The sequence below is a fragment of the Trichosurus vulpecula genome, chromosome 7 (genome assembly GCF_011100635.1).
Source record: "Trichosurus vulpecula isolate mTriVul1 chromosome 7, mTriVul1.pri, whole genome shotgun sequence".
NCBI classification, from domain to species: Eukaryota; Metazoa; Chordata; class Mammalia; order Diprotodontia; family Phalangeridae; genus Trichosurus; species Trichosurus vulpecula.
Genome location: NC_050579.1, coordinates 35,743,538 through 35,771,156, shown reverse-complemented (window position 1 = coordinate 35,771,156; position 27,619 = coordinate 35,743,538). Strand labels below are relative to the sequence as shown.

The following is a 27,619-nucleotide window of genomic DNA, read 5'->3' as shown; positions in this document are numbered from 1 at the left end:
ATAGGGTATTTTATGATTTAAACATTAACTTGGGTTGTCAGTGGTACATTCAGTTCCATCATCTTTAAGGAGAGAGGGAAGAAACACATATACTACCTCACTTAGCAGAAATCTTGATTTCCCAATGACCGCTACCAATGTCATTCATAGAAGGGAAAAAATAATTTTGATTCACTGAAACAAAACCTGGACAAACCAGAATTACACTACAGCTAGAGTGAAAACAAGTGTTAACAGTTTGACAAGATTTAGTCTCAACTGATGAGTTTAGGGGTAAGGTTTTACACTTTGCAACCCAATGCACACTTGTACGGTACCCAAGGTTTCCAAGGACAGTTCCAGTTTTATTAAACAAATGACACGAAAGAGACTGCGGCCTTATCAAATAGCCAACTTCTATGGAGAAGCTATTACACTCACCTAACACCAGCTACATCCAAGAGTAAAACATTAACCTACACTGCAAACTGATGTCCACAACCCTGCCTCAATATGACATCTACCAAACAATCACAATCTGAAACAAGAATAATTGAAATTAACTGTCAACTCACATGAAATACCTCAGGTATAGAAATTCCACAGCACTAAAAGAGCAAAGAGTGTTCCTCCAGCTGTATTACACATTACAGGAAGTATATACTCTTAAAAGCATGGATCTCCTCTTTTACAGTATTAGTCATTTCACCATAAAATTTTTAAAGGCTACCAGCAAAGATTCCTGCAGGACAAAAAGACTTCTACCCTAGCACACAACCAGCTGGGGAACACTCCTGGACAAAACTATCTTGGGAACAGTAATGGGCCTCTTCCTACACAACTTCTGACCACAACCTTAATTTCCTTACTATCAGTAATCAGTCTAATAAGTAGTTCAAACCCCTACAATTAGCACAAATACAGAGCATACAGTATTTCACTCCATCCCAGGTCGGGGGGAGAATGTGAATGAAGTTGGACAAGGGAGCTTAGGCAGAACCTCTACAGACTTTCCAATAAGCAGCCCCAAGAAGGGGGAGGTAGAAAGGAGCCCCCTCCCCCAGCACGGTTTGCTTTCTCTCCCTGCCACCCAGCCTGCCTAGCTGCCCGGCCTTCCGCCCGGGTCAACTGTTGCTGCAGAAGAGGCCAAGTCCCAGATGCAATCCGGGCTCCCGAGGAGGCCGAGGCCTTTCGAGAGGGGAGGGGGGGGGGCGGAAGCTCCGGTTTGGACGCCTGCAGGCGGCGCGGCAGAGGAGGCTGGGCAGGCAGGGGCCAGAGCCTGCCCGGCCTCCGCCGCGCGGCCCTCCCCCGGCGGGCGGGCGCACGTTTCCGCCCCAGCGGCCAAGGATTTCCCAGCCCGGGGCCGACCAAGCCCGGCCTCCGCAGCCGCCGAGAGACTCGCAATGGGCGCCCGGGGGCAGCTCTAATTGCGGGCCGGGGCGCGGGCCAGGGGCGGGAACGGGGCGGAGCGCGCAGGGGGCCGGGGCCGGGGCCAGGAGCCGGCCTCCCGGGGCCGCCGCCGCGCCGGCAAATCCTCTCTGCAGCCAAAATGGCGCTGAGAATAAAAATATAATTTAGAGGCGGTCGGTCGCCATGTTGTAAACAGAGGCAGGGGCCGGCGGGCCGAGCCAGCTCCCCCGCTCCCGTCCCCGCCCCTCCTGCCCGCTCCGCTTGGGCGGCGGCAGCAGCAGGGGCTGCAGGAGCGGCAGCAGCAGCGGGGCCGGGCGGGGAGGAGGAGGAGGAGGAGGAGGAGGAGGAGGAGGCGGCGGCGGCGGCGGCTCCAGCTCCGACTCAGACTCCCGTTAGACGCGGCGGACCTACCAGCACTGGAGGTGGAAGGCGGCCGGGCAGTGGTCGCAGCAGAGCAGGTCCCCGCCCTCCTTGCAGCTATCGCAGCTGTCGTGGTTGGTGGCCCGGCCGCTCCGGCGCGGCTCCTTCTCGGGCTTGCGGCTCCTCTTCTCCCCTTCCTCGCTCTTGGGGGGGGCCAGCAGGGCTTGGATTTGCTGCGCACACGGACAAACGGGGCGTGCGTGGGGGGCCCCGCGCGGGCCCCGGACCCCCGCTCTTCCTCCCGCCCGCCCCCCGCTCCCGCTTTGTCCTCCTCCTTCCTGCCATCCCGCCTGCGCCTCGGGCTCCCGAGCCTGCCCGGGCCCGCTGCCCACCGAGGCGGACGGGCTCTGCGAGCCAGAGGACCGGGGCCGGGGGGATGGGGAGACGGCGGGCGGACAGCGCGCTCCACTTCCTTGTATGGACACGGAGCAGGCCGTCCGAGACCCCGGACCCGGACCGGAGGCGGACCGAGGGATGGGAGTGGGGAGCGGCCGGTAAGGCACAAAGGGGCCGCGGAGGCGGCGCCGGGGTCGCACCCCGAGGCCACGGGATGGGGAGGGCATCCGGGTACAGAGCTCGGATCAGAGGCCGCCGGGAGCCACGGGCTGCTGCCCAGCCTCAGGGCCCCCCATCTGGCCGAGAGGGGCCGAGGGACGAGAGGCCGGGCTCCGGCCCCTTCCCCCATTACGCCGACGCTCCCGGAACGGGGCTGCTTTGTAGGCTGGAGGAGGGGGGGATACCAGGATCCCCGGCCTGCTTGCCCAAAGGGGAGGGGTCCGGGAGGGCTGCTCTTACCTCCATCAGCCCCCCCGACGTGTCCAGGTCGTACACGATCGTCTTGGTCTCCATTTTCTCCCACATTCATCCACCTCCCGGGCTGGGCGCGCTCCGCTCGGCCCCCCCCCGACCCCGAGGGGAGGGGGGATGTGGGGGGAGGGGGCGCTCCTGACCCTCCCTCTCGCCCCAAGGGCCCGGCCTCCTCGCCCCCCCCAGCCCCAGCCCCCGGCCCCCGCGGGGCCCCCGGGGCGGCACCGTCCTCCCCTCGGGCCGTGAGGGGGGCGCGGCCCCTCAGTCCCGGGCCGGGCTGCTGGCTGCACGGTGGCTACGGGCTCCCGGGGCTCGGGCCTCGGCGGGGCCTAGGCCCACAGGCTAGAGCCGGCGCTGGCGGCCGCCGGCCCGGCCGGGGAGGCTGGCGGGCGCTGCCATCCCGGGAGGGGGGGGTCGGGGTCGGGACGGGGGGGCGAGAGGTGAGCTGAGGTGGTGCTGTGTGAGGGGACTGGGGGGAAGGGGGATGGGGGGGGGGTCCCCGGGCTCCGCCTCTCGCCGCCGCCGCCGTCTGCGTCCCCGCTGCCGCGCACTTGGCGCAAACTTACCGCGAGCGCCCGCAAAGCCGCCCGCGCAGGCGCTCCGGGCTCGCCGCTCGCCGCGCGCAACCGCACTGACAGCCGGCGGCCTCGCTCCCGCGCAGCCGCGCAGAGGGGGCGCCCCCCAGCGCGCAGCCGCGCTGGCAGACGCCGAAAGCGCCGACGCCCCTCCCACCCCTCACCGCGCCGACGCATTGGGATCCGAAGGACCTTTTTTCTGCGCAAGCGCATTGGAGGGGTCCCGAGGCCCACGGCGCAGCCGCTAGGAATAGAGGAAACCTTCAGCCGCAGGCGTCGGTGGAGTGGCCAAACACTAGCAGCCCCCTGCGCAGGCGTACTGAAAGCTCCGGCACTGACGCCCCCCCCCCCCCCCCGACTCCCCAGCCCCCACCTCCACCAAAGCCGCACCCACTCCGCGCGCAGGCGTATTGTCGCCTTACGAGAACTCGTTTCCCTTCGCCATCTTGGTAAAGGGAGCCAATACGGGGATATTCTTGGAGCTCTCCAACTTGGGTGAGCAGGACACGACAAACTGTGGTGCTGGATAGGGTTGTTTGGCCGTCGGTAGGGTCGGAGTTGGCACCGTTTGGTTAGATGCTAGTGCTGACGGCTGCGCTGGACCTGACCGCCATGTTTGTAAAGGGAGAAAAGGGACATTGCGACGGAGGAGGGGTGCTAGAGACAGGGCTAGCCACGGCCGCGGCTAGATTCCTGACCCCTCCCTGCTCGAACAGTTAATCGTAGGACGAGGATTTCGGTATTTAAGGGGAGGGGGGCGGCGGTGATAACACTTTTCACTGGAGAGCTCCGCCAGCCGCTGCCTCTGGACAAGCGTCCCTGGGATTGCTTTTCAGTATTAGGCCAGAGGCGGAGAGCTCCTCCTCCACGTCAATAGCTAGCTACCTGTCTACGGGGGACTTCGATTCCCGACATGCAACGCGCCAGGTGCCCCCGTGCGTAAGGGGGAAGTGCATTGCAATCTGGGAACTGAAGTCTACGAGCCTCGTCGTGCACTATGGGAGTTGTAGTCTGGGCGGCGGCGCGGAACGTTTAGCACAATACGAGACGGAACGAGCGCTGAAATTAAGGAGGTACTCCTCGAGTTCGAATCTTGGCTCTGAAATCTAGTAGTCGTCTGCCTACCAACGAGGCCCAGACTCGCCCAGAAACCACTCGTAAGCCGGGGATGATAATATTTTCATCATCTGCCTGCATCACAGGGTCGAGAGGAAAGCGCTTTGGGAGTCTATGGTAACTCCCATTTTCACAGCACTTTGAGGTTTGTAAAGCGCTTTCTCGACAACCGTTACACAAGGTGATAGCGTTGTGCTGTAGAAATGGGAGCTGCCGTTAGTAGACCGAACAACTACGTAAGAGCACGGTCTGTCCGCTAGGAGCTGGAGTGCTGCATGCTGGGATTTGTAGTCTCTGAGAAGTGAGCGTTCTTTCCTGGTCAGGGATAAAGGTCCCCACCAGGGGCTCCCAATGAAGTCTATAGGTCAAAAGTGAGACCTACAGATGGAGAGTGCTGCTTATTGTAAGCTGTTCCAGGCCCTTAATTTTGCATTGTTAACAAGTGGTTGGGTGTACTCCCCAAGGATGTCAAGTCTCTCTGGGAGGCAGGCAGATGGGTGTCTGAAGGAGGTTGTCATGGTGTTGTCCACTATTATTTCACTTAGAGTTTGGGAACACTTTGGATTGGGAGTATGGAGTACAGAGTAAATCAAGGTCATGCCCCAGGGTGAGGGTCCACCAGAGCTCGAACACAGAGTCTTAGAACATTAAATCTGGGAAGAACCTTAGAAATTACAAGTCATACTGCTAGTTAGTGGCAGAGTTATGACCAGCACTCAATTTTCCAGCCTGAAGAGTCAGGATGGTACATTGGAAAGACCCCTGAATTTGGAGTCAGAGGACCTGCATTCATATCCTGTTTCTGCCTTTTGCCACCTATGTGACATTGGGTCCCATTAAGTCACTTAACATCTTTTGGGCCATGTTTCCCTCATCTGTAAAATGAGGGGTTGGATTAGATGGTGTCAGAGGTCCCTTCCAGCTCTCAATCTAGGATCCAATGATTCTCCCCACTGAACCTCATTACCTCCACCTAACAAATTGCTAGTCCTTCTTTTGGGATAGTAAGACCAGCAGAAGTACGTGACCTTAGGTTCACAATCTCTCCTCCTTCAATCAGGCTACTTATGTCAAGGAAAGGAAAGAGGTGGCCTGGTGACTTCTCTAGGGAATATCCTGCCTCCAGGAATCCACCTATGGGGGATAAACAGGTTGTTCACTGCTCATCTCTGCTGCCTCTCCCTGTGCCAAATGAGGTTGGTGAGCAGCTCTCTGCAAAGTGGAGCAATGAATGTATAGCCATACAGAGAGAAAGAGGGAGTATGCCAGCTTTGATTTCCACTGAAGCCCTGCTGCCCACTTTTAAGGACTCTCTCATGGGCTCTCTGAGGTTGGGACCTCAAATGCCCTGGTGTCATTGGCTTTACTCCTGACCCCAAGGACTCAGCTGTGCCGCTGTGTCATCCCTGTGGCACCAGCTTGGCAGGGGAGCTGAGGAGAGAGTGAGAAGAGGAACCCCTGGCACCTTGCCCAGCTATCAAGGCTTTGTTTTGATCGACACCATCAGTTGCAGCCACAAGCAGGAACAGGAGGCAGGCTAATGAGGGAAATCAGGCTGTTCTGGTGACAGGTGGCAGGGAACCAAACTGCTCAGGAGACCTCCCACTTGGGTCACCGAAGAAAGGAGTAAGGGCAAAGGAGAGGGTTTTGGTGGGCTGGGTGAGAAGAAGCTCACCTTGGAAAGCCCCAGACCTGGAAGTGTGAACATGAGTGAGGTCTAGCAGAATCCTTTGCAGGTGACCTCTTGTGGTTGAATAGGGAGCTGCACCCTCTTTGAGGCCCTTTGCCTTTACTTGGGGGATGGGTGAGGGAGAGATCGAAGGATCCTAAATCTGGAGTTAGAAGGTTCCCCAGAGGACATCTTAATCCAACCCCCCCCCCCATATTACAGAGGAGGAAACAGGCCCAGGGAAGTTGAAGCCACTTGTCTAGGAAGCATCAGGAGTAGGATGGATCTGGTAGCTTGCCTTGCATGCCTTGAGAAAAAAGATACTCTGATACATCAAGGATGGTGGATCTCCGATGGAGGGGCTGAGCTGCAATCCTGGGTCTGGCCTGTTGCCTCTAGAACAGTGCCAGTGGAAGGAAAAGTGGAATGGGCTAGGTAAGCAGCTAGGCTCCCGGACCCAAAGGAGTGCCCGCCATGGGTTGGGTCATCTCCCCCTTCCCAGTGGTACCAACTTTTTCAGGCTCTGGGTGTCAAAGCCTGTGCTTTGCACATAATGGCCACTCAATAAACATTTGTTCATGTGATTTTTAAGGAGCCCAGGATCCCTTTTTGTGTCTGCCTTTGCCCTCCCCATAATACCCTTCCGACAAGCAAACACCATCCACCTGACTGCTGGCTTTGTTGAAAACACCTTTTTAATAAGGAAACAACAGAAATGAAAGATTGTTCTCTGGCTGGAGGCCAGATCCTAGATCCTATGTTACACTTTACACATACAAAGTGGCTTACAACCAAGTCCTCGGGTCCCTCAGTGGAGCAGGCTGGACTCTGCCCCCAGGGCCAGTTTTCTGGGCTTTCAGAATGCCCATCTCCTGGATTTGTTTGTGTCTATCTCCCCACCCCCCCCCAAAAAAAAGGAAAGAAAAAATATTGACGGATGGAAGAGAAAATTATATGTCTGGAGTTGGGAGAGGTTGGGTTGAGAAAGAAGGATGTTTATAATGAACCAGCACATCAGGGGAAGGATTGTCACTTCTCCTCATCCCCTTCACACACATACACACACACACACACACACTCTCTCAAACACTTCAGAGGGTGGGGCAGACCAGGGAAGGATAGGGTTGTCCCCTTTGGTATGGATTACATTTCCCAGGAGAACCAGTCCTGGGTGGGTGGGAGTCCCCAAACCCTTAGAGTCCCTGGGATTTATTCCTTTCCACCCTTCTGGCTTTTGGGAGATAGGGGTGGTTGTCCACTCCTGGGATAGGAGAGGGGGGATTGGGGAAGCTTATTGAGGTGTGGGGGGGTTATTCCAGAGAGATCCAGAGAACAGACCTCCTCTAAGAAGGCAGACCTAATTGTGGACATGAAACCTGTGTGGGCTTCTTCCTACCTCTTGGTTGGCCCCCATTCTTTGCCTGTGAAGAACACAGGGAAAGGTTTCTGACACCCACCTGGCCTGCCTGTAGCTCATTTGCCCATGGTTTGAGACAATAGGGATTGAATGAAAATGCTCTGACTTCCCAGTCCCCAAGATCCAAACCTGGTGATGGGGAAAGAGGCAGGAGAAGGCTGTTCTTGCAGGGACCAGATAGTGCTTGAGCCTGGCTTGCCCAGAGGCCAGTGCCCTCATAGGCTTAGAGATGGGCCTAGAGCAGACAGAAGTGCCCAGGCAGATGGGTGGTGTGGGGCAGTGCAGGTGGGGGAAGGTGCAGCTCTGAAAGGGCTAGGGTAGAGTCTCTTTCCAGGTGGTATGTACAGGAGGTGAGTAGGGCAGCAGATAGTGTCAGGGAAGCTGCTGACCAGATGGTAATGCCAGGCAGGGTGGGCTCCCCCAGACTGCCCCCTCTCCCTAAATGGAAACCTCATATTCTCTCGTCTCCTGCAAAGGAAAGAGACTGCTGGGAGTTGGAAACCACCCAGCAGACCCTGGCCCACCCCCAACCCCTGGGGAGAGGGATCTTTGGGACAGAGTGGTTCCCCCTCAAGAAAAGTTGCTTGTCAAGAGCCAGGGATGAGGACTGTTGGGTAGGAAGGGCAACACAGTCTCAATCAGGGAACTTACTCCAGTCTCATAGGTAGGATTTTCAAAAGCAGATTCCACGGTGATGTGGTCATAGGGACGGGGCTGAGCCAGAGGCAGCTGCAGCGGACTTTTCCCTTGGACCCTGTGGGACAGAGGGAGGGGTGAGTATCACCATCTGGCCTCTGGAAGTGCCTTGAGGGCTACAGAAGGTATACTCACCTAGAGAAGTAGAGGTAAATGCCTCCCATCAACAATGCCATAGCCACCAGAGGCAGGAAGATGGCAGCTGCCACGTGAGCGGCATCCAGAGAGTTTGTGGCAGTGGGGGCCTTGGCAACTGTAGGCACGAAGGAGAGGATCTCGGGGGTGGTGGTCCATGAAAGGCAGGCCTCTAGTTTCCCAGTGTCTACTTCCTATCTTTACCACCCCCTTTCTTTCCACTCTGCATCTCTCTGGCTTTTGCTGTTGACATTGGTGCCAGTCCTATTGCCTTCCCTGATGAGTGCCCTGGGCCTTCCTCTTCACCAAATTACTATTTCCAGATGAGGTGGGTCAGTAATGGATGGCTTCTTCTACTGTCTTCCCTCCACCTCCTCCCTTCTCGATTCCCTCCCCCTCCCCCAATAGCTAGCAAGGGCAAGCTTTAAGTACCAGGGATAGCACAGACCTTAGATGAGAGTTTGCTTTGGTAGAAACAAGGGAGTGGGGACTCACCATCCAAACTTCGACCACTATAGAATTCCTCCAGAGAGGCTGGAATGAGAATTGGGAGGGGAAGAAGGAAGAGACAACAGTTATGTAGTTAGAGCCAAGGGTCATAGCAAGGGTGGGGAAATTTGGGGGAAATGGATGGGTTTAACCCAAGTGGAGCTTGAATGGATTTTCCAGTTGAATTGAGGCCAGTTAGGCTAGGGAAGGGCTGAAGGAGAAAAGGGCCTGCCAGGGGGATCTCTGCCCGTGAGGACATTCTCTGGAAGCAAGCCACACATTATAATGGGATACCGATAATGAAGAGATCATTCATAGTCTTGATGTTCTATGGGGACAAGGAGAGGGGAAGGGAGAGTCAGCCAAGAAGTGGGAGTGGGAGGCATGCTGGGAAGACTCACCAGCCTTACAGGTGGGTGGGTGGTTACTCCACTGTGAAGGATGTCCAGGTACACACTTGATGCTGGCCTCTCCCTGCAGCACATAACCAGGGGCACAGGAGAAGTGGAGGGTGGCGCCTGGAGGGTACAGCCGCTTCTCAGGGCTGCGGACACCATTTTCGGGGGTCCCAGGGCCATGGCATGGCTTGTACTGTTCCACTGCAAAGTTGATCAGAGTCCAGTGAGGGCATTGGGACTGAACACTTGTCAGAAGTACCCTCAGCTTCTTGCCAACCTAGCTACTTCTAGGGTTTGGGGATAGCACTTCTCCTGCTGGCACCCAGGACTTGAGTTTCTTATCAAAGGGGCAGACTCCACTCTTTCTCCTTAGTTTGTCCCATACTCTGAATAGGGCATGTGTGTGGGTAGAGGGTAAAGGTGAGGGTAGGCTATCATATTCCTCCCTTAATCCCCCATTCCCCCCATCTCCCAGTACAAGCTTGGCACTTACAGAGGCATTTGGGGGCCCGGTCGCTCCACTTGGGACTACCCGCCTGGCGGTCATGGCAGCTGAGGATGGCACTGCCTGTCAGCACGTAACCCTTGTCACAGATATACTGCACGGTGGCACCCACTGGAAACTTGGGGCTGGAGATGAGCCGACGGCTGTGATCCACATCCCCGGGGTCGTGGCATGAGGTCACTGGAGATGGTGCGGGGGAGGCAGAACAAGCTGAGGCTGAGGGTATGTCTCCTGCCTGGTCCTGCCCTCCTCCAGCTCCCTCTGTCCCATTCTCCAGGTGCACATCCATACACATTCTCAGACTCCAGCTATCTTTCCTTTCTGTCTTGACTTATTATAGAGCACTTAGAGTGTAAATAAGGGCTGTTCTAGGCACCATGATAGATAAAGCACAAAGGAGTAAGGCCCTCTTAAAATCCAGAGGGAGGGGAATGAGATACACACATAACAAGATAACTAGTTAATGACTGGCATGTGAGTGGTACAGACTGTGTTTGTGGAGGGAGAGGGAGAGATCCCTGAGCTCATCAAGGAAGGCTTGTTGGGGGTGGAGGTGGGATTTGAACTGGACTTTGAAAGAGGAATAGGATTTAGGTAAATGGAAAAGAGAGGGGAGGGCATTCCAGGCAGGGGGCACAGCTTGAGCAAAGGTAGATGGGAGGAAATGAGCATGAGTCAAGCATGGAGCTTTTATGCCATCCCTTAGACTCTTGTGCCTAGGGTTAGACTGTGAGCTTCTTGAGGGCAGGGACTGTCTTTTGCCTCTTTTGGTAGCCCCGATGCTTAGCTTACTACCTGGCAGGCATGCTGCAGGTGCTTAATAAATGTTTTTTGATTGATTGGTAGCATGGCTCTTTGATTTTTTCCCTTATGTCCTTGCCTCTCTCTGCTTCTTTCTGACTATTTCTACCCCTTTGTCTCTGCTCGACTGTGTCTGATCTAGGACCAGCTCACTGTGGGCGTGGGAAGGGGAAGCCCACTCACCCCTCTGACATGTGGGCAGGTCTTCACTCCAGGTGAGATCCCATTGGCACATGAGGGTGTTGGCTCCAGTCACTTCAAAGCCAGGGTAGCACTGGAAGGTGACCACAGTGCCATGGACCAGCTCAGGTTGGGATGGACTCTTCCAGCCATTGGGAATCTCGGGCAGCTCTGGGCATGTGTCATTGCGGGGCACCTCTGCAGATGCAGGCATGTCAGAGCTCAGGCCCGTGGGGGCAGCAGTGCGATAGCGAAGGCACTTTCCGATTATCCCAGGCATCAATGCAGTCCGTAAGATGCTTGGTGCCTCCTTCCTCCCTGCCCTAAAGGCTGCCCACATGCCCCTCTTTATCTAGCCTTTGCCCTCAGCTGGCAACCTTTACTAACTTCAGAGTTCTAATAGCCTTCATGCTACTCCATCACCTTTCCTTAGATTATCTAGCTGGAGTTGAAAGAGACCTCAGAAGCCATCTTAATCCAGCCCCATCATTTTACAAATGGGGAAACTGAGACCCAGGTAGGTTAAATAACTTACCCAGTCACATACGTATTAAGTGTCAGAGGTGAGATTTGAACCCAGATCATCTGATTGCAAAGCCAGACCTCTTCTACCTCCCTCTCTCTCTCTCTCTCTCTCTTTCACATACATACTCTCTCACTCCCTCTCCTCTCTTCTCCTCTTTCTTTTTTCTCCCTCCTCTTTACTCTCTCCCCTCTCTTTCATTCTTCCTTCCTTCCTTTCTTTCTTTTCTTTCTTTCTTCCTTTCTTTCTTTCTCTTCCTTCTCTCTTTCTTTCTCCTCTCTCTCTTTCTCTTTCTTTCCCTCTCTCTTTCACATATACTCTCACTCCCTCTCTCCTCTCCTCCTTTCTCTCCCTCTCTCTCTGTCTCTCTCTCTTTCTTTCTCTCTCCCTCCCTCTCTTTCTTTCTTTCTATCTCTCCCTTCTCTCTTTCTCCTCTCTCTCTTTCTCTTTCTTTCCCTCTCTCTTTCACATACATTCTCACTCCCTCTCTCCTTTCCTTCTTTCTCTCTTTCTTCTTTCCTTCCTCTTTCTCTCTCTCTTTCCTTCCTTCCTTCCTCTTTCTTTCTTTCTTTCTTTCTTTCTTCTCTCTCTTTCTCCTCTCTCTTTCTCTTGCTCTCTCTTTCACATACACACTCTGTCACTCCTCCTCTCTTCTCACCTGCCCCTTTCTGTCTTCCCCCACTTCTTTCTCTCCCTCCCCCTCCCCAGGTCATCTAGGTCACTTCCTTGCCTCTAGAGCCTGTATCTCCCTTTAGTCCTGGGCCTGGCTGTGCCCCTGCCCCACTGGCCCACCCCCTAACCTCACCTTTGTGTGTTTTCCTCAAGGCTTGTCCCCAGAATGTTAGAGCTGCAAGGAACTTCAGAGATGAAGTAACTGGAGCCCACCAAGGGGAAGTGACTTGTCCAAGGTCACACAGATAGTTAACAATTGAGCTATGCCTAGAACCAAGTCTCTAGACTCTTACTCCAGTGCCACTTCCCCTCTATCATGCTGGTTTTGCCCTCTTCCCATCAATCAACCAACATTTACGAGAAGCCTCCAAAGAACGGTTTTTGGAGTCAGAGAACGTGGGTTCAAGCCCTGGCTCTGTCATGAATTACCTGTGAGATTTCAGGTAAATCCTGCAGCCTTATGACATGGCATCATTAGTATATGAGAACCTGTTGCTTCTGGAGTCTGAGGACCTGGGTTTGAATCCCACCCTTCTTACTCCCTGTACTACCTCAGGCAAGTCACTCAGCCTTTCTAGGCCTCAGTCGTCTCATCTGTAAAATGGGGGGGGGTTGTGTTGGACTGATGGCATCTGAGGTCCCTTCCAGCTCTGAATATATGAAACAATGTGGGAGGCTGCTTTTTCTGGTTGGGAAGTTCTTTCTGACAACTGACTTAAAGCCCTCCTATTGTAATGAAAGTACATTGTTTTTCTTGTTTTTCTTAGTGGGTCCTCAGAGGAGATGGAGAGCAGAGGGTCATTTTCTTCTCAATACTGTCTTTTCAGATACTTGGTGGCTCTCCCTGGGTGTCCCCTTAGCCTTCTTTTCCTAGGCTCGAGCATCTGATCTCCACTCTCACTGCCCCTTTTCTATGGCAGCTTGGCCCATTTCTGCCTTCCCTCTCTTTCTCCCTATCCCTTCTCAGTTGTCTCCTTCCTCCAGGAAGCCCTCCCTGATGCCATGGGCCGACTGTGGGGTGAGAGTGAGAGGGTGGGAGGTGGACTCACCAAAGAAGTGGATGACAAACCCCTGCTGGTAGCCCACAGCAGAGGCCCCGGGGTCTGACTGGAACTGGATGGTGACGTCTGCCATGGAGGTGAACAACTTGAAGTGTCTATGGGTTCCCGAGTACTGGCCCAGCACCCGGGCAGTTAGATCGTCCCCATCGTAGAAGGTCAACACATCCCCTTGGCCAATCCGAAGCCTGTTCCAGGGTTAAGGGATGGGATGGGGTAGAGGGAAGAAGTGGGTGCCATCAGGACTGAGGGCAGAGCCAGGGAAACTCACTGGGTGAGAGGGGAAGATAGGGCTTAGGAATCATAGCTGAGAGCTAGAAGAGACCTTAAACTAATCCTACTCCCTCAATGTACGGATAAGGAAACTGAGGCCCAGGGAAGTATAAGGGACCTAGACTCATGAGCTCCTACATTTAGGGAGAGACTTCAGAGGCTACATCTCATCTAAATCATTGTACTGAAGAGGAATCAGGCCCGGGAGGGGGCAGTGGTGGAGGTGGTGGTTAAGTGCCCAAGGCCACATAGGTGCTAAGTGGGAAAGGTGGGATTTGAATCTGGGTCTTTCCTCTGCATCCTCAGGAATATTTTTGTCTCTTCTGAGCAGCCCTGACCTTTCCTCTCTGTTCTCTTCTGGTCCTCTTTGGGCTCAGGGGAGCCCTCCATCCCCCCCTTTCCCTAGTCCAACCTTTGTAGTCCACTCACACACGGATGTCCAGCATGATCCGTTTATCCTCCTCCACGTGCAGGCCCCAGATGCAGTCCTGTCCCTTGCCATAGGGCTCCGGCCAATTGGGCGAGAGCACCACGCCAGCCGAATCTGTGATCTCCCCACTGCACACAGCTTGGTGGAGAGGAGCAGGGGCTGAGGCTTGGGTCTACTTTTCCTGTAGTCCCCTTGGACTTCCAAAGAGGCAACAGGAAGCCCTTTTTTGTGGTCACCTTTGATGCCCCCATCCTTTGAGTCCAGCCCTACCACAGGAATCTATTACCCTGCCCCCCATACCTAGTGTCACACCTCCCATCTGCCCCACTGAATCACCTCCTTTTCCTTGCCCGAGCATGGGGCTCTCTCCAGCACTCAGGGCTCCCACCCACAGTTGTGCCCTCTTGGCAGTCCCTGTTTGTGGTTCCCCGGCCTTCCCTTGATTGCTGACCTCGACAGGCGGGCTCAGTCTCATTCCACTGGGGGTCATGGGGGTCAATACACTCGATGATGATGGATCCCTGTTCCAGGGTATAGCCAGGGTCGCAGCTGAACTCCACGGTGGTGCCCACAGGGTAGGAGGCAGCGCTGCTGCTGAAGTTGCCGTATTTCACGAAGGGCTCATAACAGTGGCCCTGTTGAAAGGCTGCAAGCCACGGGGGCTGCCTCAGGAGACAGGGGCTGGCTCCCATTACCCTCTCTGCCCTCCTGGCACCTAGCCCTTGGGAGTGGCTGCAGGGGTATATTCAGGGGAGTCCCTCACCAGTTGTATGTCTCTGGTACTATCTCTATCTCTCATTCTGTGGCCCAAGAGGCTGGGTCCTGCTGGGGCTAGAAGTGGGCGGGATAGGGAGAGTGAAGCCCTTTGGACCTTTGAGGATCAAGGCCTAATATCCCATGTCAGAGAAGGCTTGGAGATAGCAAGGCGATATTGGAAAATCTTGGACCACTCTGAGGTCAGAGTTTAATCCCTCAAAACTCTTGGAAAACCGTCCCTTGTGACTAGAGGGTCTTGGGGATCTAGGTGACTAAAGATGGCTACCAAAATCCAAAATTGGGCCTTAGGGGGTGGGGTGGGGCTAGGTAAAATATGGACGATGGCAATGAGAGAGAGAGAGAGAGAGAGAGAGAGAGAGAGAGAGAGAGAGAGAGAGAGAGAGAGAAGGAGAGAGAGAGAGAGAGAGAGAGAGAGAGAGAGAGAGAGAGAAAGAGATGAGGGGGAGAGGGGTAAGGAGACAAAGAGAAAGAGAGATGTAAGAGCGAGAAAGATATGAGAGAAAGGAGAGAGAGGAGAGAAAGGAGAGAGACAGAGACAGAAACAGAGAGACAGAGAGAGAAGGAGAGAGAGCACAAGCGAGCACTGGGTCAGTGGTCACAGAGGCTAGGATAGACAGAAGTAGATGATCAGAGACGGAGGTATGGAGACAGAAAGGTGGTGAACGACAGAGACAGTGGGTGGCAGAGACCACCAGTCGGCAGAAAGAAGTTTGTAGCAAGGGGGAAAGCGAAGTTGTGGGGCCCCTTGGCAAGTGAGAAAGCCTGGCTCACCCTCATAGCGCAGTGCCACGCCTGCGGCCGCCCCACTGCTGTCTGTGGTGAGCTCCACGAAGAAATGGCGGCCCACACTGAGCAAGCCCTCGATGGGCAGATACTCAACCTCGTAGGAGTCGTACACAGGGGGAGCCTCTACTGTATCTCCATTTCGGATGATGAGTCTGGGAACCACCCCACCGCAGCAATCAGTTAGTCAGTCAACCAACCAACAAGCATGCATCAAGTCCCTACTATATACTGGTCAGGCACTATACTAGGTGCTGGGGAGACAAAAAGGTTGCCGTCAAGTAGCTTACACTCCTGCACATAGAACTATGCAGACACTATTTATGAACTATAGAGTAGTTTGGGGAGACCCTAACAGTTGAGGGGATTAGGATCAAATGGCATTTTCATCCCTCCCTCTTCCCACAGAGGGGGCCCAGAGGCACCGTACCTAGTTTCTTTAGCTACAGGGATATTGGGACAGAGCTAGTTTCTCTTCCCTGGCCTGTAGGGCTGCTCCTGGAAACTCAGTAAGGTCTGACAAGGCAGCTGGGCAAACCACTGGCTCTTAGGTGAGTGTTTAGAACTTCTCAGCATCTTTAAGGCCACCTCTTACATGAAGCCTTCCCTGATTGCCCCCTTCTCTGAGATTACCTTGTGTTTGCCTCACATATATTTTTATTTACTTAACTGTATAATGTTTCCCTCCATAGAAGTAAGCTCCTTTAGGGCAGGGAGGGTTTCACTTCTGTTTTGGTCTCCCCAGGGGGAGTTCCATTGAGTAATTATAATGACCAAGCTTGGTCTCAGAGAAGATCTAAGAAAAAGGCAGAGGGTAGGGGCTCATAGGATTATAGAGCTCAGGCTGGGAGAGACTTCAAAGATTGTTTAGTTTAACCCTCTCATTTATAGATGGAGAAACTGAGGCCCCAAATCCTACAGATAGTGACAAAGGCAGGATTCGAACCCAGGTCCTCTGCCTCTGGAGCCTGGGCTCTTCTCTTTACAGTGGGTCATGGTTGAAATCACTTTTGGTTTTGGTGAAATGCCCTTTTTCCTTCTCTTTCAGTCCGTCTTATGAGGGATGGCCCTCTGGACTGGGGAAGGGATAGATGTAGAAATGAAGGGAATATGAAAACAAAAGAATGATAAAAACACGATGAAAACACAAGGGGTCATGGACCTGGATTGCCGGGGGTAGACTCCGGGGCCGGCTTGTTACCTGTCATCATCCTCCGCCAAGGAGACCTTCTCAAAGTGGAGATGTAAGCGTTGCCCGGCCGGAGCCTCCAGCAGCCAGTGACAGGTGAGGTTGTTGCTGTAGTTCCCAGGGAAGCCAGGGGACACGATGCGGCCAGTCGTGGCATTCCGGATCACCCCTCCGCAAGCAGCTGCCAGGCAAGGGGGAAGCCCAGGCTCAATTAAATCATGGCAGTATATAAAATCATAGCTCTAGGGCTGAAAGGAGCTTCAGAATCCTTCCCTTTACAGAGAGGGAAACTGAGGTCCCAGGGGCTGATGTGATTTGCCCAAAGGTATTAAGTGTTAAATGCTGGATTTGGGCCCAGGCCCTGTGAGTCTAAAGTCTGTAGCTTTTACTCCACAGGTCCTCGCTAACCACTTTTGAAATGAAAGCAAGATCCAACTCTTCCACCCAACTGTTGGTTGCTATCTCCTTCTGTCTTCCATGCCAGTCCTCCTTCCCATAGCCTTCTTCTCTGTCCTCCCTGCTTCCACTCAGGTTTTAGGGCCTGCCTCTGCTGTCTTGAGTATCTGAAGCCTCCTATGAATTGCCCCAGCCACTCTGGAAAGGAACTTGGAACCATGCTCCCAAAGTTACTCAGCTGCGCCTGCCTTTTGACTCAGCAGTACCAGGGCTCGGCTCAGGCCCCTAAGAGATCACAGAAAATCTTGCCCTACAGGAAAATAGAAGGGAAGGGGATAAGAGAAGGGGTGGGGGTGATAGAAGGGAGGGCAGATTGGGAGAAAGGGTAATCAGAATGCATGGGGTGGGGGAAGAAATGGGGAGAAAATTTGGAACAACTCAAAATCTTGTGGAAGTGAATGTTGAAAACTAAAAATAAATTTAAAAAAGATCACAGAGGAAAAGGACTAATAGGTATGAAAATATTTATAATAGCTTTTTTTGTAGTGGTACAGAGCTGGGCACTAAGGGGGTACCCATTCACTGGGGAATGGCTGAATAAATTACAGCATATGGATTGAAGGAATATTATGGTGCTGTAAGAAACAAGGAAGATGATAGTGTCAAAGGAAAAAGGGGGAACTTGTACGAATTGATGCAGAGTGAAGTGAGCAGGATTAGGAGAACAGTTTCGACCATAACATCCGTATCGTAAACATGGACCCTTTTGAAACACTCAAGGCTCTGATCAATTCAGTGACTGCTTGTGCCTCCAGAGGCCTGATGAGGAAGAAGACTGCCCACCTTAGGACAGAACAGTGATGACTAATACACAGAATGAGACACGCAGTCTTGGAGGTGGCCAATGTGGGGCTGTGTTTTGTTTGTGCTTTTATGATACAAGAGATTTATATTTCTTTTTCTTTTTTGTTTTTCCCCAGTGGGGGCTAGGTGAGATGGAATGGAGAAAAATGCTCTATAATTGAAAAAAAGTTATTAAAACAAAATAAAACCCTTCTCCCCTCCTATCTGCCACACTCTGTCCCGGACGAGCTCCCGTAGGACTCCTTCCTTTCTGATGGATGCCAGCCGTTCTCCAGCATCCCATCATGCTTCCCAATGCCACCAGCACTCCTTTGAAGCCCAGGCAGAATTCTTGTCCTTGTTATGAATGTGCTTCTCTGCTCCCTGGGGTTGGTCTAGAGCATTGGGAGCCTGAGACCACTTTGGGCATCATCGTATATTGGTTTTGTGATGATGAACTGAACCTCAGTTTTGTCATCTTTGAAGTAGGGATAATCCTGGCTGCTTTGCTTCTCTAATTACTCACTTGGTGGTCTCATCAGCTCCCATGGATTTAATGACCATCTCTATGCTGATGACTATCAAATCTACCTTTCTTGCCCCAACTTCTCCGCTTTCAGACATCTTAAAATGGGTGTGCAGGAGACATTTTTAACTCAACATGTCCAAAACTGAACCCACTCTCTTTCCTTCTAAACCCACTTTCCCTATGATTGACAGGGGGCAATGCCATCCTCCCAGTCCCTCAGGCTGATAACCTAGGGGTCATCCTGGGCTCCTCACTATTTCTTACCCCCCTTATCAAAGCGTGCATATTTTAATTTTTGCAGCGTATTTAGACTACATCCCCTTCTCTCTGACACTGCTTGTCATCACCTCATGTCTGGATTATCTCAATGTCCTACTGGTGGATCTGCCTGCCTCAAGTCTCTTCCCACTCCAAACTGTTCTCACACATCCTCCAAATCTTCCCACAACCAAACCATTCAGCTACTAACAACGTTTTCATAAAAGGAAGGTCTGATCACGTCCCCCCTCCATCCTCCCTCAATAAACTCCAGTGGCTCCCTATCACCTCCAGGATCAAATACAAAATGCCCTGTTCATCATCCAAAGCCCTTCATGAACTAGCCCCCTCCTGGCTTCCCAGTCTTCTTATGCCTTACTCCCTACTGTGATCCAGTGACACTGACCTCCTAGCTGGACCATGAACAAGACCCTCCATCTATGGCTCTGGGCATTCTTCCCATGCCTGGAATGATCTCCCTCCTGTGCTCTGACTACTCATCTCCTCGGCTTCCTTTAAGTTTGAACTAAAACTCCACCTTCTGTAGGAAGCCTTCCCCAACCCCTCCTAATCTCAGTGTCTCCCTGCCATTAATTATTTTCTACTTATCCTCTATATGGCTTACTTTGATATATATTTGTATGTTGTCTCCCCCATTAGAGTGTAAGCTTCTGGAGGGCAGGGACTGTCTTTTGCCTCTTTTTGTTTCCCCAGCACTTAGCATGGTGCCTGGTGTATGGTTGCTGTCCTTCGTTCTTGAAGAGGACCAAAATGACCCCACCATACTAGAGTCAAGATTCGGTGTGTCCGACTGGCTGATCAGACCAATCCAAGCTCGAAATGTTCTACCACAGGTTGGGCACAGGTTCTTAGTGAACATTTGGGCTGGATTCTCTAACTTTGTGCATCCTGTGTTTTCTTTGAGCTGCTTCAATTCTGCTTCTCTGTTGCAGGCATGCCATGCTCAGAGGTCCTGTGCCAGTGTCTCCTATGTCACACAATCAATTCCAGAGTTCTTGAGAGAGACCTTGAGAGTGTCCTTGTATTGCTTCTGACCACTATGTGAACGCTTGCCCTGTGTGAGTTCTCCATAGAATAGTCTTTTTGGCAAACGTCCATTTTGTATTCAAACAATATGGCCTGGTATATAGTAGGTGCTTAATAAATGTTTACTGATTGCTTGGTTATCTCACAAGGAGATTGCAAATGCCTGGGGAAACTAAAAATTGGTTTCCAAATCTGAGACCTCAAAGGTGATGATAATCGGTCCTATCTTTTAATCTGTCCTAGCTTTCCTGTGAGACTAAAATTGTCAACTAATCCATTAACTAACTTGCCCATCTCAGAGAGGTCACTTAGCTCTTCTCCGTGGGCTTTGCTGCTTCCTCATCTGTAAAACGGGACCATTAGTAGTTCCTGCCCTGCTTACCTCACGGAGTTGGTGTGAGGATCACAGATGATGTTTGCAAAGCATTTGTACCATAAAGCATTCAATGAATGTGAGCTATTGTAATGACTGAGAAGCAATGGAGAGCTGGTCACAGAATCAGAAAGATCTGGGTTCATGGGGGCTGCATGACCCTGGGCAAGTCACTTAAGCTTTTAGTGCCCTAGACAAGTCTCTAAGACTATAAGTGACAGAGTAGGCACTGTTCTCCACTGGGAGAGGGACTTTCCTTCCCTCTAGGTCTAGTCCAAAGTACACACATATTTTGATTGTACAGGCAGTCATTTGTCCAATGCAGGGGTGCAGAAAGACTAAGTAAGGGAGCGCAGGCCCATTCCCACCACTAGAGAAACATCTTTAGCGGCTGTGAGTCAGGGATGGTTTAACACCTTTACAAATGGAGAATACTAGATCCTCCCTGTTGATTGGCCTCGAACCTGAACCAGCCTCCCCCCAAGAAAGGTCCCAAAGGTCCTTTGTTTTTCCTTTCTAAAGTGTGGCTACTTTCCTGACTTCCCTTCTGATGTCCCAGGTTGAGGGCTTCGGGATGACTCAGGGAAGGGCTTAGGCCCGAAAAGAGAGCAGGGATGAGGTCTCCAGCCCGAATAGGCTCCGGCCTTAGGAGCATCACTCACCAATGCAGGTGGGCTCCCGGGAGTCCCAGAAGGGCCGGGTGGCATTGAGACAAATGAGGACCCTGGCGCCTTGCAGCTGGTAGCCAGTGGTACAGTGGAAGCGGGCTCTGCCACCGGGGTGAAGGCTGGAGACGGCCACGTCCCCGTAGGCTGGGTGCTGGGGAAAGCTGCAGCTCAGTAGGTAAGCTGAAGGAGAAAAGGAAGAGGGTGAGTTTGGGGTCTAGGGATGACAATCGTCAGGGACCAGAGGGACAAATCAGACTATTCTGCATGCCGTGGCATACTGAGATGGGGAAAGGTCACCTGGAGGGTCGGAGCAAGCCTCTCTTTTCTTCTATGGTAGAGATTTACTTTTTGGAGTGTGATCTGGTGGAAAGAACTCAGGAGGGATTGAAAGTGTGGAGAGGAGATCGAAGCCTCGTGTTACTCCTAACTTGCTGTTTGACATGGGAAAAGTCATTTAACCTGGCTCTCTACTCTTCCAGCCATGAAATAAGGATAGTTTAACTTGCCCTCCCTATCTTACAGGGGTCTGTTGTGAGAATAAAATGAGATAACAGTTTGGAAGGATAAAAAACCACCAGAGAGAAATATAAAACCTCATTGTTATAATTGTTAACTGTGGAGAAAAAATAAAAAAAAAGGTTGGTTTTATAGCGTGGAAAAATTCAAGTTAAACATTCAGAATTCCCTCAGCAAACCTCCTCAGTTACGAGGTTTATAAATGGGTGAGCACTGTGCATTTCTTTTAAGAACAGGATGGAACATGGCAGATATGGGAATAGGTTTTGTATGACCTTACATGTATCAGCATATCATATTGCTTGCTTTCTCAAGGAGTGGGGGAGGGGCGGGATGGAAGGAGAGAATTTAGAACTCAAAATTTAAAAAAAATTAAAATATTTTGTACATGTTGTGAAATATTTCATGAAAGAAATAAAAATATATTAAGAACAGGGTGGACTTCCTTTTCTAGTCAGAGAGGTGGAGACCATGGATGTAGAGTGAGGCATACTGTGTCAGACTTGATCTAGGTTTGTTTGTTATGTTTAATTACTTTGTTACAAGGGAGGGGTCTACCTGAGGGGTGGGGGTAGGAGGGAGGACAATGGGAAGTAATAACATTGTTGGTTTTTTTTAACCCTATCAATGAAATGCTTTATTTTTATTTTTTTAAAAATAGAATGACCACCTTTGCATTTATGATAACCCAGACCCTGTTTATGAGGGGAGAGGTCCAGTCATTCCCTGAGGCTGGAGAAGGAACAACTGAGGAGCAAACGAGGCTTATTTATTTGTTAGGTGTATTCTGGAGAGACTGCCTGGGTCCAGTGAAAAGAGCCCTCGGAGGGCCAGGGTTCCAGCTCTGCCTCTAAATAGCTTTTTATTCATCTGTAAAATAGACTAGACCTCCAAGGATGTAACTAGGCTCAAAGTCTTTCTAGCATCCAGCCAGTCTTGGGAGTCTGGGGCTGCGATAGATTGCACTGTGATGAACTGTCATGCCAACTGTAACCAGCTGGTGGCAGCAAATCCTGCAGAACACTCAGAGTCCTCCCCAGTACTAGCTAGGACTAGGCTGACTTTGGAGCAAGGAAGAAAGAGAGGGGGTAGAGACAAAGGGCTGGGGCCATATTCAGAAAGAATGGGGTTGAGATGCAGCGTTCCCTAACTAGATTCTTGGCAGAAGCTGAAGAACTATCTGGGAGCTAGGCAGTTTTCTATAGTTCTGTTAACTTGGGGGAGTAGGGGTTCATTGAAAGCTATTTCAAGATCTCTTTACAGGAACTGAGCCATCAGGATGCAGATTGTTTGTCATTTACTTTATGGATTCCATTCTCAATGGACATCCTGGGATGGAGAGGAAGTGGGAGCCAGTCCCTAGGCCATTGAGGGGAAAGCATCCAGAAGTCTCAGGGTGCTTTATATTTACATATGTACATACATTTACAAATGTGAAAAGTGTGGGTAGGAAGTAAAGCGAACTAACGATCTTAATGAAAGGAGGTAATTTTGAGATAGTAGCTATCACTGAGTCTTGAGTGTGGCTCTGGAGGGCTTTATTTAAAAACAAATAAACCAGGAGAGGAAAAAGGGAAGGCAGTATTCTTTACAGGGTGTCCCAAAAGTGTTAATGTAGTCTTAAGCTATTAAAGCTTAAGGTGAGCTTTTACAGCTTATTAAAATTTTAAACTGCATTAAGACTTTTGGGACAACCCTGTATTAGGAAGATACACTCACATGTGGAAACCCAAGAGCAAGGGCAAGGGGAAGCATGGTAGAATACATCAATGGGGTCAGAATAAGATGTGGTATTGTCACTAGATCACTGAGGCAGAAAAGAAGAAGCAGATGAAGGCTTTGGTTTAAAAAAACTCACAAATCTGTTATGGAAGTGTGATATAGCATGGTACAGTGGAAAGGAAACTGTCTCTGGAGTCAGAGGACCTGGGTTCAAATCTTGCCTCTGGCGCTACCTACGTAATTTTGGGCAAACCACAACCCCATTTTCCTCATTTGTAAAGTGAGGGGTTGGACTAAATGACCTTTGAAGGTCCCTTCCAGGAGACCTCAGATCAGACCGTGTCCCAGATGCCAGCTATATGACCCTGGGCAAGTCATTTAACCTCTGGCTGCCTCAGTTTCTCCAATAATGATAATAATACCACCTACCTCCCAGGGTTATTGTGAGGATCAAATGAGATATTTATGAAGAGTTTTGCAAACCTTAAAGTGCTATGTAAATGCTAGCTATTCTTATCCCATGAATGAATGATAAGCATTTATTAAGTGCTCATGATGTGCCAGGCACTGTGCCAACTAATAATGATCTTCCTTTCCTTTCACTCTCTTCTGTACTTGGCATATTCTGCCTTCTGACCTCATCATCCAATGGAAACTGCAGTGTTACTGACTAATGATCTCTTAATCACCAAGTACGGTGACCTTTCTCAGTTCTCATCCTTCTAGACCTCTCCACAGCCTTTGGCTTTGATCCTCACTTCTCTTTAAGTTTTCAGGACACCCTTCACTCTCTCTCGTGGCTCTTCTTATCTGACCACTCCTCAGTCCCCTTTGCTGGATCTTCATCCAGGTTACTCCTGTTAACCATAGATGTCCCGCAAGGCTCTGTTCTTCTCCCTGTTCCACAATTTCACTTGGGGAATTCAGTCCCTATGAATTCATTTATCATTTTTATGCTGATAATTCTCAGATTTATTTGTCAACCGTAGTCTCTCTTGATCTCCAGTCTTTGGTCTCCAATTGGCTTTTAGACCTACTGAATTATACGTCCTGTAGACATCTTAAACACAACATGTTCAAAACTGAGCTTATTATCTTTGCCCTCAAACCTTCCTCTCTTCCTAATTTTCCTATTACACTTGAAGGCAACACTGCCCCTCCCAGTTGCCCAAGCTTGAAACCTACCTGACATCCTACATTGTCTCTTACCTCTCATATCCAATCAGCTGTCAAGTCCTGTCCTATCTACCTGCTCAATATCTTTCAGATGTGCCCCTTCTCTCCTCTGACACTGGGGAAACATTGGTTGTCCTGGTGGGGGTGCTCATCACTTCACTCCTGGACTGTTAATGCAGCCTGTTGGTGTCTCTGCCCTAAGTCTCTCCCCTCACCAGTACATCCTCCAGTTCATCAGCTGTCAAACTGATATTCCTAAGGTCTCACCATATTGCCTTCCCTCCCATTTAATCAACTCTAGTGGCTCCCTATCACCTCTAGGATCAAATATAAAAATCTGCTTGGCCCCTTTCTACCTTTCCACGCTTCTTACGTCTTACACTCTACCATCCAGTGACACTAGCTTCCTTGCTGTTCCTCAGTAAGATGCTCATCTCCTAACTTTGGGCATTTTCTTTGGCTGTCTCATGTACAGGGAAGACTGTCCTTCCTACTCCCTGCCTCCTGGATTCTTGGCTTCCTTCAAGTTTCAGCTAAAAGACTAGCTTCTTTAAGAAGTCTTTCCTGATACTCCTCAATGCTAGTGCCTTCCCCACCGATTACATCCAATTTCTCCTGTATCGATCTTGTTTGTACATAGTTGTTTGCCTCTTAGCTCCCCATTAGACTGTGAATTCCTTGAAAGCAGGGGGTGTCTTTTGCCTTTCTTTGTAAGCCCAGCTCTTAGCACAGTGCCTGACACATAGTAGGTGCTTGATAAATGCTAGTTTACTGATTGACTAAGCACAGGGGCTACAAATACAAAAGTAAGAATCTAGTAAGGAGAGACAACACAGTCAATTGTTAATTGTCAGTTGTTTAGACATCTACTAGAATTATCTGTCCAAGAGAGCAGTTGGTAATTTTAAGGTTTGCCTTAATGATAATTTCATCCATAGAAAGGTGAAAGAATTAATAAAAGGAACATTTTTTAACCTGATACTCATCAATCAAGAAGAACTGATGGTTGGGAATGGGAACCCTTTGGGGAAGTCACCACTTCATCTTAGAATTTGTAATAGGGAAGAAGCATCTGATACATCCCCTAGATTTTGGGAGATCAGATTTCAAAATGTTCAGATGAAAGAGAAAATCCTGTAGAGGCAGTCTATTCAGGGAAAGCTAGGTGGTGCTGTGGATAGATGTGGATTGCTAGTTCAAATCCAGCCTCAGATGCATTACTATGTGACCCTGGTCAAGTCAATTAACCTGTTGGCCTCAGTTTCCTCATCTGTCAAATGAGCTGAAGAAAGAAATGGCAAACCACTCCAGTATCTTTGCCAAGAAAACCCTAAATGGGGTCATGAAGAGTTGGACACAACTGAAAAATGTCTGAACAGTTAACCAGGAGGGATGGGAAATTCTCAAGAGGGAATTTTGAAGGCAAAAGAGAAGCAATGCCAATAAGAGGAATAGCTTAAAGAGGCCAAGGTGGATGCAAAAGACACTCACCGACTAACTTATATTTTTGCAAAATAAGTATAGATGATGGAAGAAAGGGGAGGCAATGGAGGGTAAATAAAAAAGCATGATGAAATCATGCAAAAGTAGTGTTGTTTGAATGAGATGAGATGGCCAAGGAAGGCTAAGAACCACAAAAGGGTTTTTTTTAGGGATTTTGTTTTTTAGCTATATTGGGAAAAAGAAGAGGGTCAAAGAAGGAAGAGGACCAATGCTTGGAGGTGGATTGGGTGATGATGGACAGTGGTGAGAGGGCAGGACTGCTCAAGTTTCATTTAGCCTGTTTACTCCTCCTCTTCGTCCAAGGAGAATGACCTTTGAATTGGAAAGGACAGAACAAAAGAAGACAATCCAATAAAAATAGGAAGATAATAAAGAACCACCTAGCTGTATTTGATGTGTTCAAGCCATCAGAACCAGATGAACTACACCCCCGGGAATTGAAAGTACTGGGGGATGTGATTGCTAAACCTTTATCAGTGATTTTGAAAAATTATGGAGAGTGGGAAATGTACTGAAGGCTTAGAGAAGGGAAAATGCTGTCCCAATTTTCTAAAAATAGAAGACAGTGGATGGTTCAAATTATAGTCAAGTGAGCTTGGCTTCAATTCAAGTACCTGGTTCGTAGTAGGCACTTATTGTTCAGTGGTGTCTGATTCTCTGTGACCCCATTTGGGGTTTTCATGGCAGAGATACTGGAGAAGTTCGCCATTTCCTTCTCCAGCTCATTTGACATGTGAAGAAACTGAGGCAAGCAGGGTTAAGTGACTTGCCCAGGGTCACACAGCTAGTAAGTGTCTGCGGCCAGCTTTGAACTCAGGAAGATGAGTCTTTCTGACTCCATGCCTGGCATTTTATGCACTATGGCGCCACCTAGCTGTCCAAGTAGGCACTTAATAAATGTTAATTGAGTGACAATTCCCGGTTAAATTCTAGGTCATATGATTAAAGGAATGGTTATCAAGCATCTAGAAGAGGGCCATCATGAAAAACAAGTATGACTTCCTTCATCGAGCACAGGTCCTGCCATCTTCATTTTCTTTCTTGACAGGGTTACCAGGCTAGTAGATTGAGGGAATTCTGTAGATATGTTTTAACTAAATTTTAAAAATGAATTTGATTTCTGAAAAAATTCTCTCATACTATTTTTATGGATGAGATGGAGAAGCGTGTGATAAGCAACATAATTAGGCAGAAATGCTGGTGGCAGAGTAGATAGAATGCTGGACCTGGAGTCAGGAAGATCTAAGTTCAAATAACCTCAGATACTTACTGTGTAACCTAGGGCAAGTCCCTTAATTTCTGTGTTCCTCAGTTGATTCAACTGCAAAATGGGGATGATAATACCACTTAATCTCCCAGGGTTGTTGTGAGGATCAAATGAGACCATATTGGCAAAGTGTTTACCACAGTGCCTGGCACATAGTAGGCATTTAATAAATATGTTTCCTTCCCTTTCTTCTTCAATTAGGAGAGTTTGGAACTATTTGAACAGCTAGATCCAAAGAGCATCATTTGTGCTTGATGCCAACTTGAAAGGAAGTCTCTAGTGAAGCACCCCAGGAACCTGTCGTTGGCCCTATGGCCCTTTGGTCCCATTTTTAATTAATGAACTGAATAATGGTCCAAATGACATACTCATCAAATTTGCATGATACAAAGCTGGTGGGGACAGCTTGATGTGCTGCATGACAGAATCAGAATCCCCAAAGATTTCTGCGGGTTAGAATGTTGGACTCAATCTAATAAGCTGAAATTTAATTAGGAGACAAATGTAAAACCTTGTATTTGGGTGCAAAAAGTCAATTTCATTAGTACAAGATGGGAGATTAGATAATGGAGAAAGGTCTTTGGGTTTTAGTGGATTGTAAAAGTCAAAAGGGCAGCTAGGTAGCGCCATAGTGCATACAATGCTGAGCCTGGAGTCAGGAAGACCTGAGTTCAAATCCAGCCTCAGACACTTACTAGTTGTGTGACTTTAGGCAAGTCACTTAACCCTGTTTGCCTCAGTTTCCTCATCTGTCAAATGAATGTGAGAAGGAAATGCAAAACCACTCCAGGATCTTTGTCAAGAAAACCCCAAATGGGATCACGAAGAGTGAGACACAACTGAAATGGTTTCCAAGTATAAAATGGGGAGAACAATCCCTGCCTCGCCCCATCTCCTAGCGCTGTTGGGAAGCCAGATGATGCACGATTTGGGGTATCCATCAGAAACTGGGCAATAGATAGATAAAGCATTTATTAAGTGCTTACTTAAAATGTATTTATTACTTAAAGCTTTATTAA

At 50.1% G+C, this 27,619-nt stretch overlaps 2 protein-coding genes across 3 annotated transcripts in view; both read right to left on the bottom strand.

The window, feature by feature from the left end:
• The window catches only part of PHF12 (PHD finger protein 12), a 33,395-nt gene extending 30,665 nt beyond the window's left edge, over positions 1–2,730 (bottom strand). Inside the window, exons 1-2 of one of the 2 annotated variants that reach the window (XM_036768650.1) lie at positions 2,605–2,730; positions 1,801–1,982 (exon numbers count right to left, since the gene is read on the bottom strand). In XM_036768650.1, coding sequence (XP_036624545.1) covers positions 1,801–1,982; positions 2,605–2,670 — 248 coding nt within the window. In that variant the 5' untranslated portion in view covers positions 2,671–2,730. The remainder of the gene's footprint in view (positions 1–1,800; positions 1,983–2,604) is intronic. The other variant, XM_036768651.1, reaches the window with a different exon arrangement.
• A 4,990-nt stretch (positions 2,731–7,720) lies between these two features.
• SEZ6 (seizure related 6 homolog) overlaps positions 7,721–27,619 on the bottom strand; it is a 76,210-nt gene continuing 56,311 nt past the window's right edge. The window contains exons 5-17 of the mRNA XM_036765982.1: positions 20,411–20,596; positions 16,315–16,483; positions 15,102–15,268; positions 14,005–14,199; positions 13,553–13,691; positions 12,842–13,038; positions 10,601–10,795; positions 9,605–9,796; positions 9,115–9,312; positions 8,720–8,758; positions 8,225–8,342; positions 8,045–8,147; positions 7,721–7,861 (exon numbers count right to left, since the gene is read on the bottom strand). Of these exons, the coding sequence (XP_036621877.1) occupies positions 7,832–7,861; positions 8,045–8,147; positions 8,225–8,342; positions 8,720–8,758; positions 9,115–9,312; positions 9,605–9,796; positions 10,601–10,795; positions 12,842–13,038; positions 13,553–13,691; positions 14,005–14,199; positions 15,102–15,268; positions 16,315–16,483; positions 20,411–20,596 (1,928 nt within the window). The 3' untranslated portion in view covers positions 7,721–7,831. The remainder of the gene's footprint in view (positions 7,862–8,044; positions 8,148–8,224; positions 8,343–8,719; positions 8,759–9,114; positions 9,313–9,604; positions 9,797–10,600; positions 10,796–12,841; positions 13,039–13,552; positions 13,692–14,004; positions 14,200–15,101; positions 15,269–16,314; positions 16,484–20,410; positions 20,597–27,619) is intronic.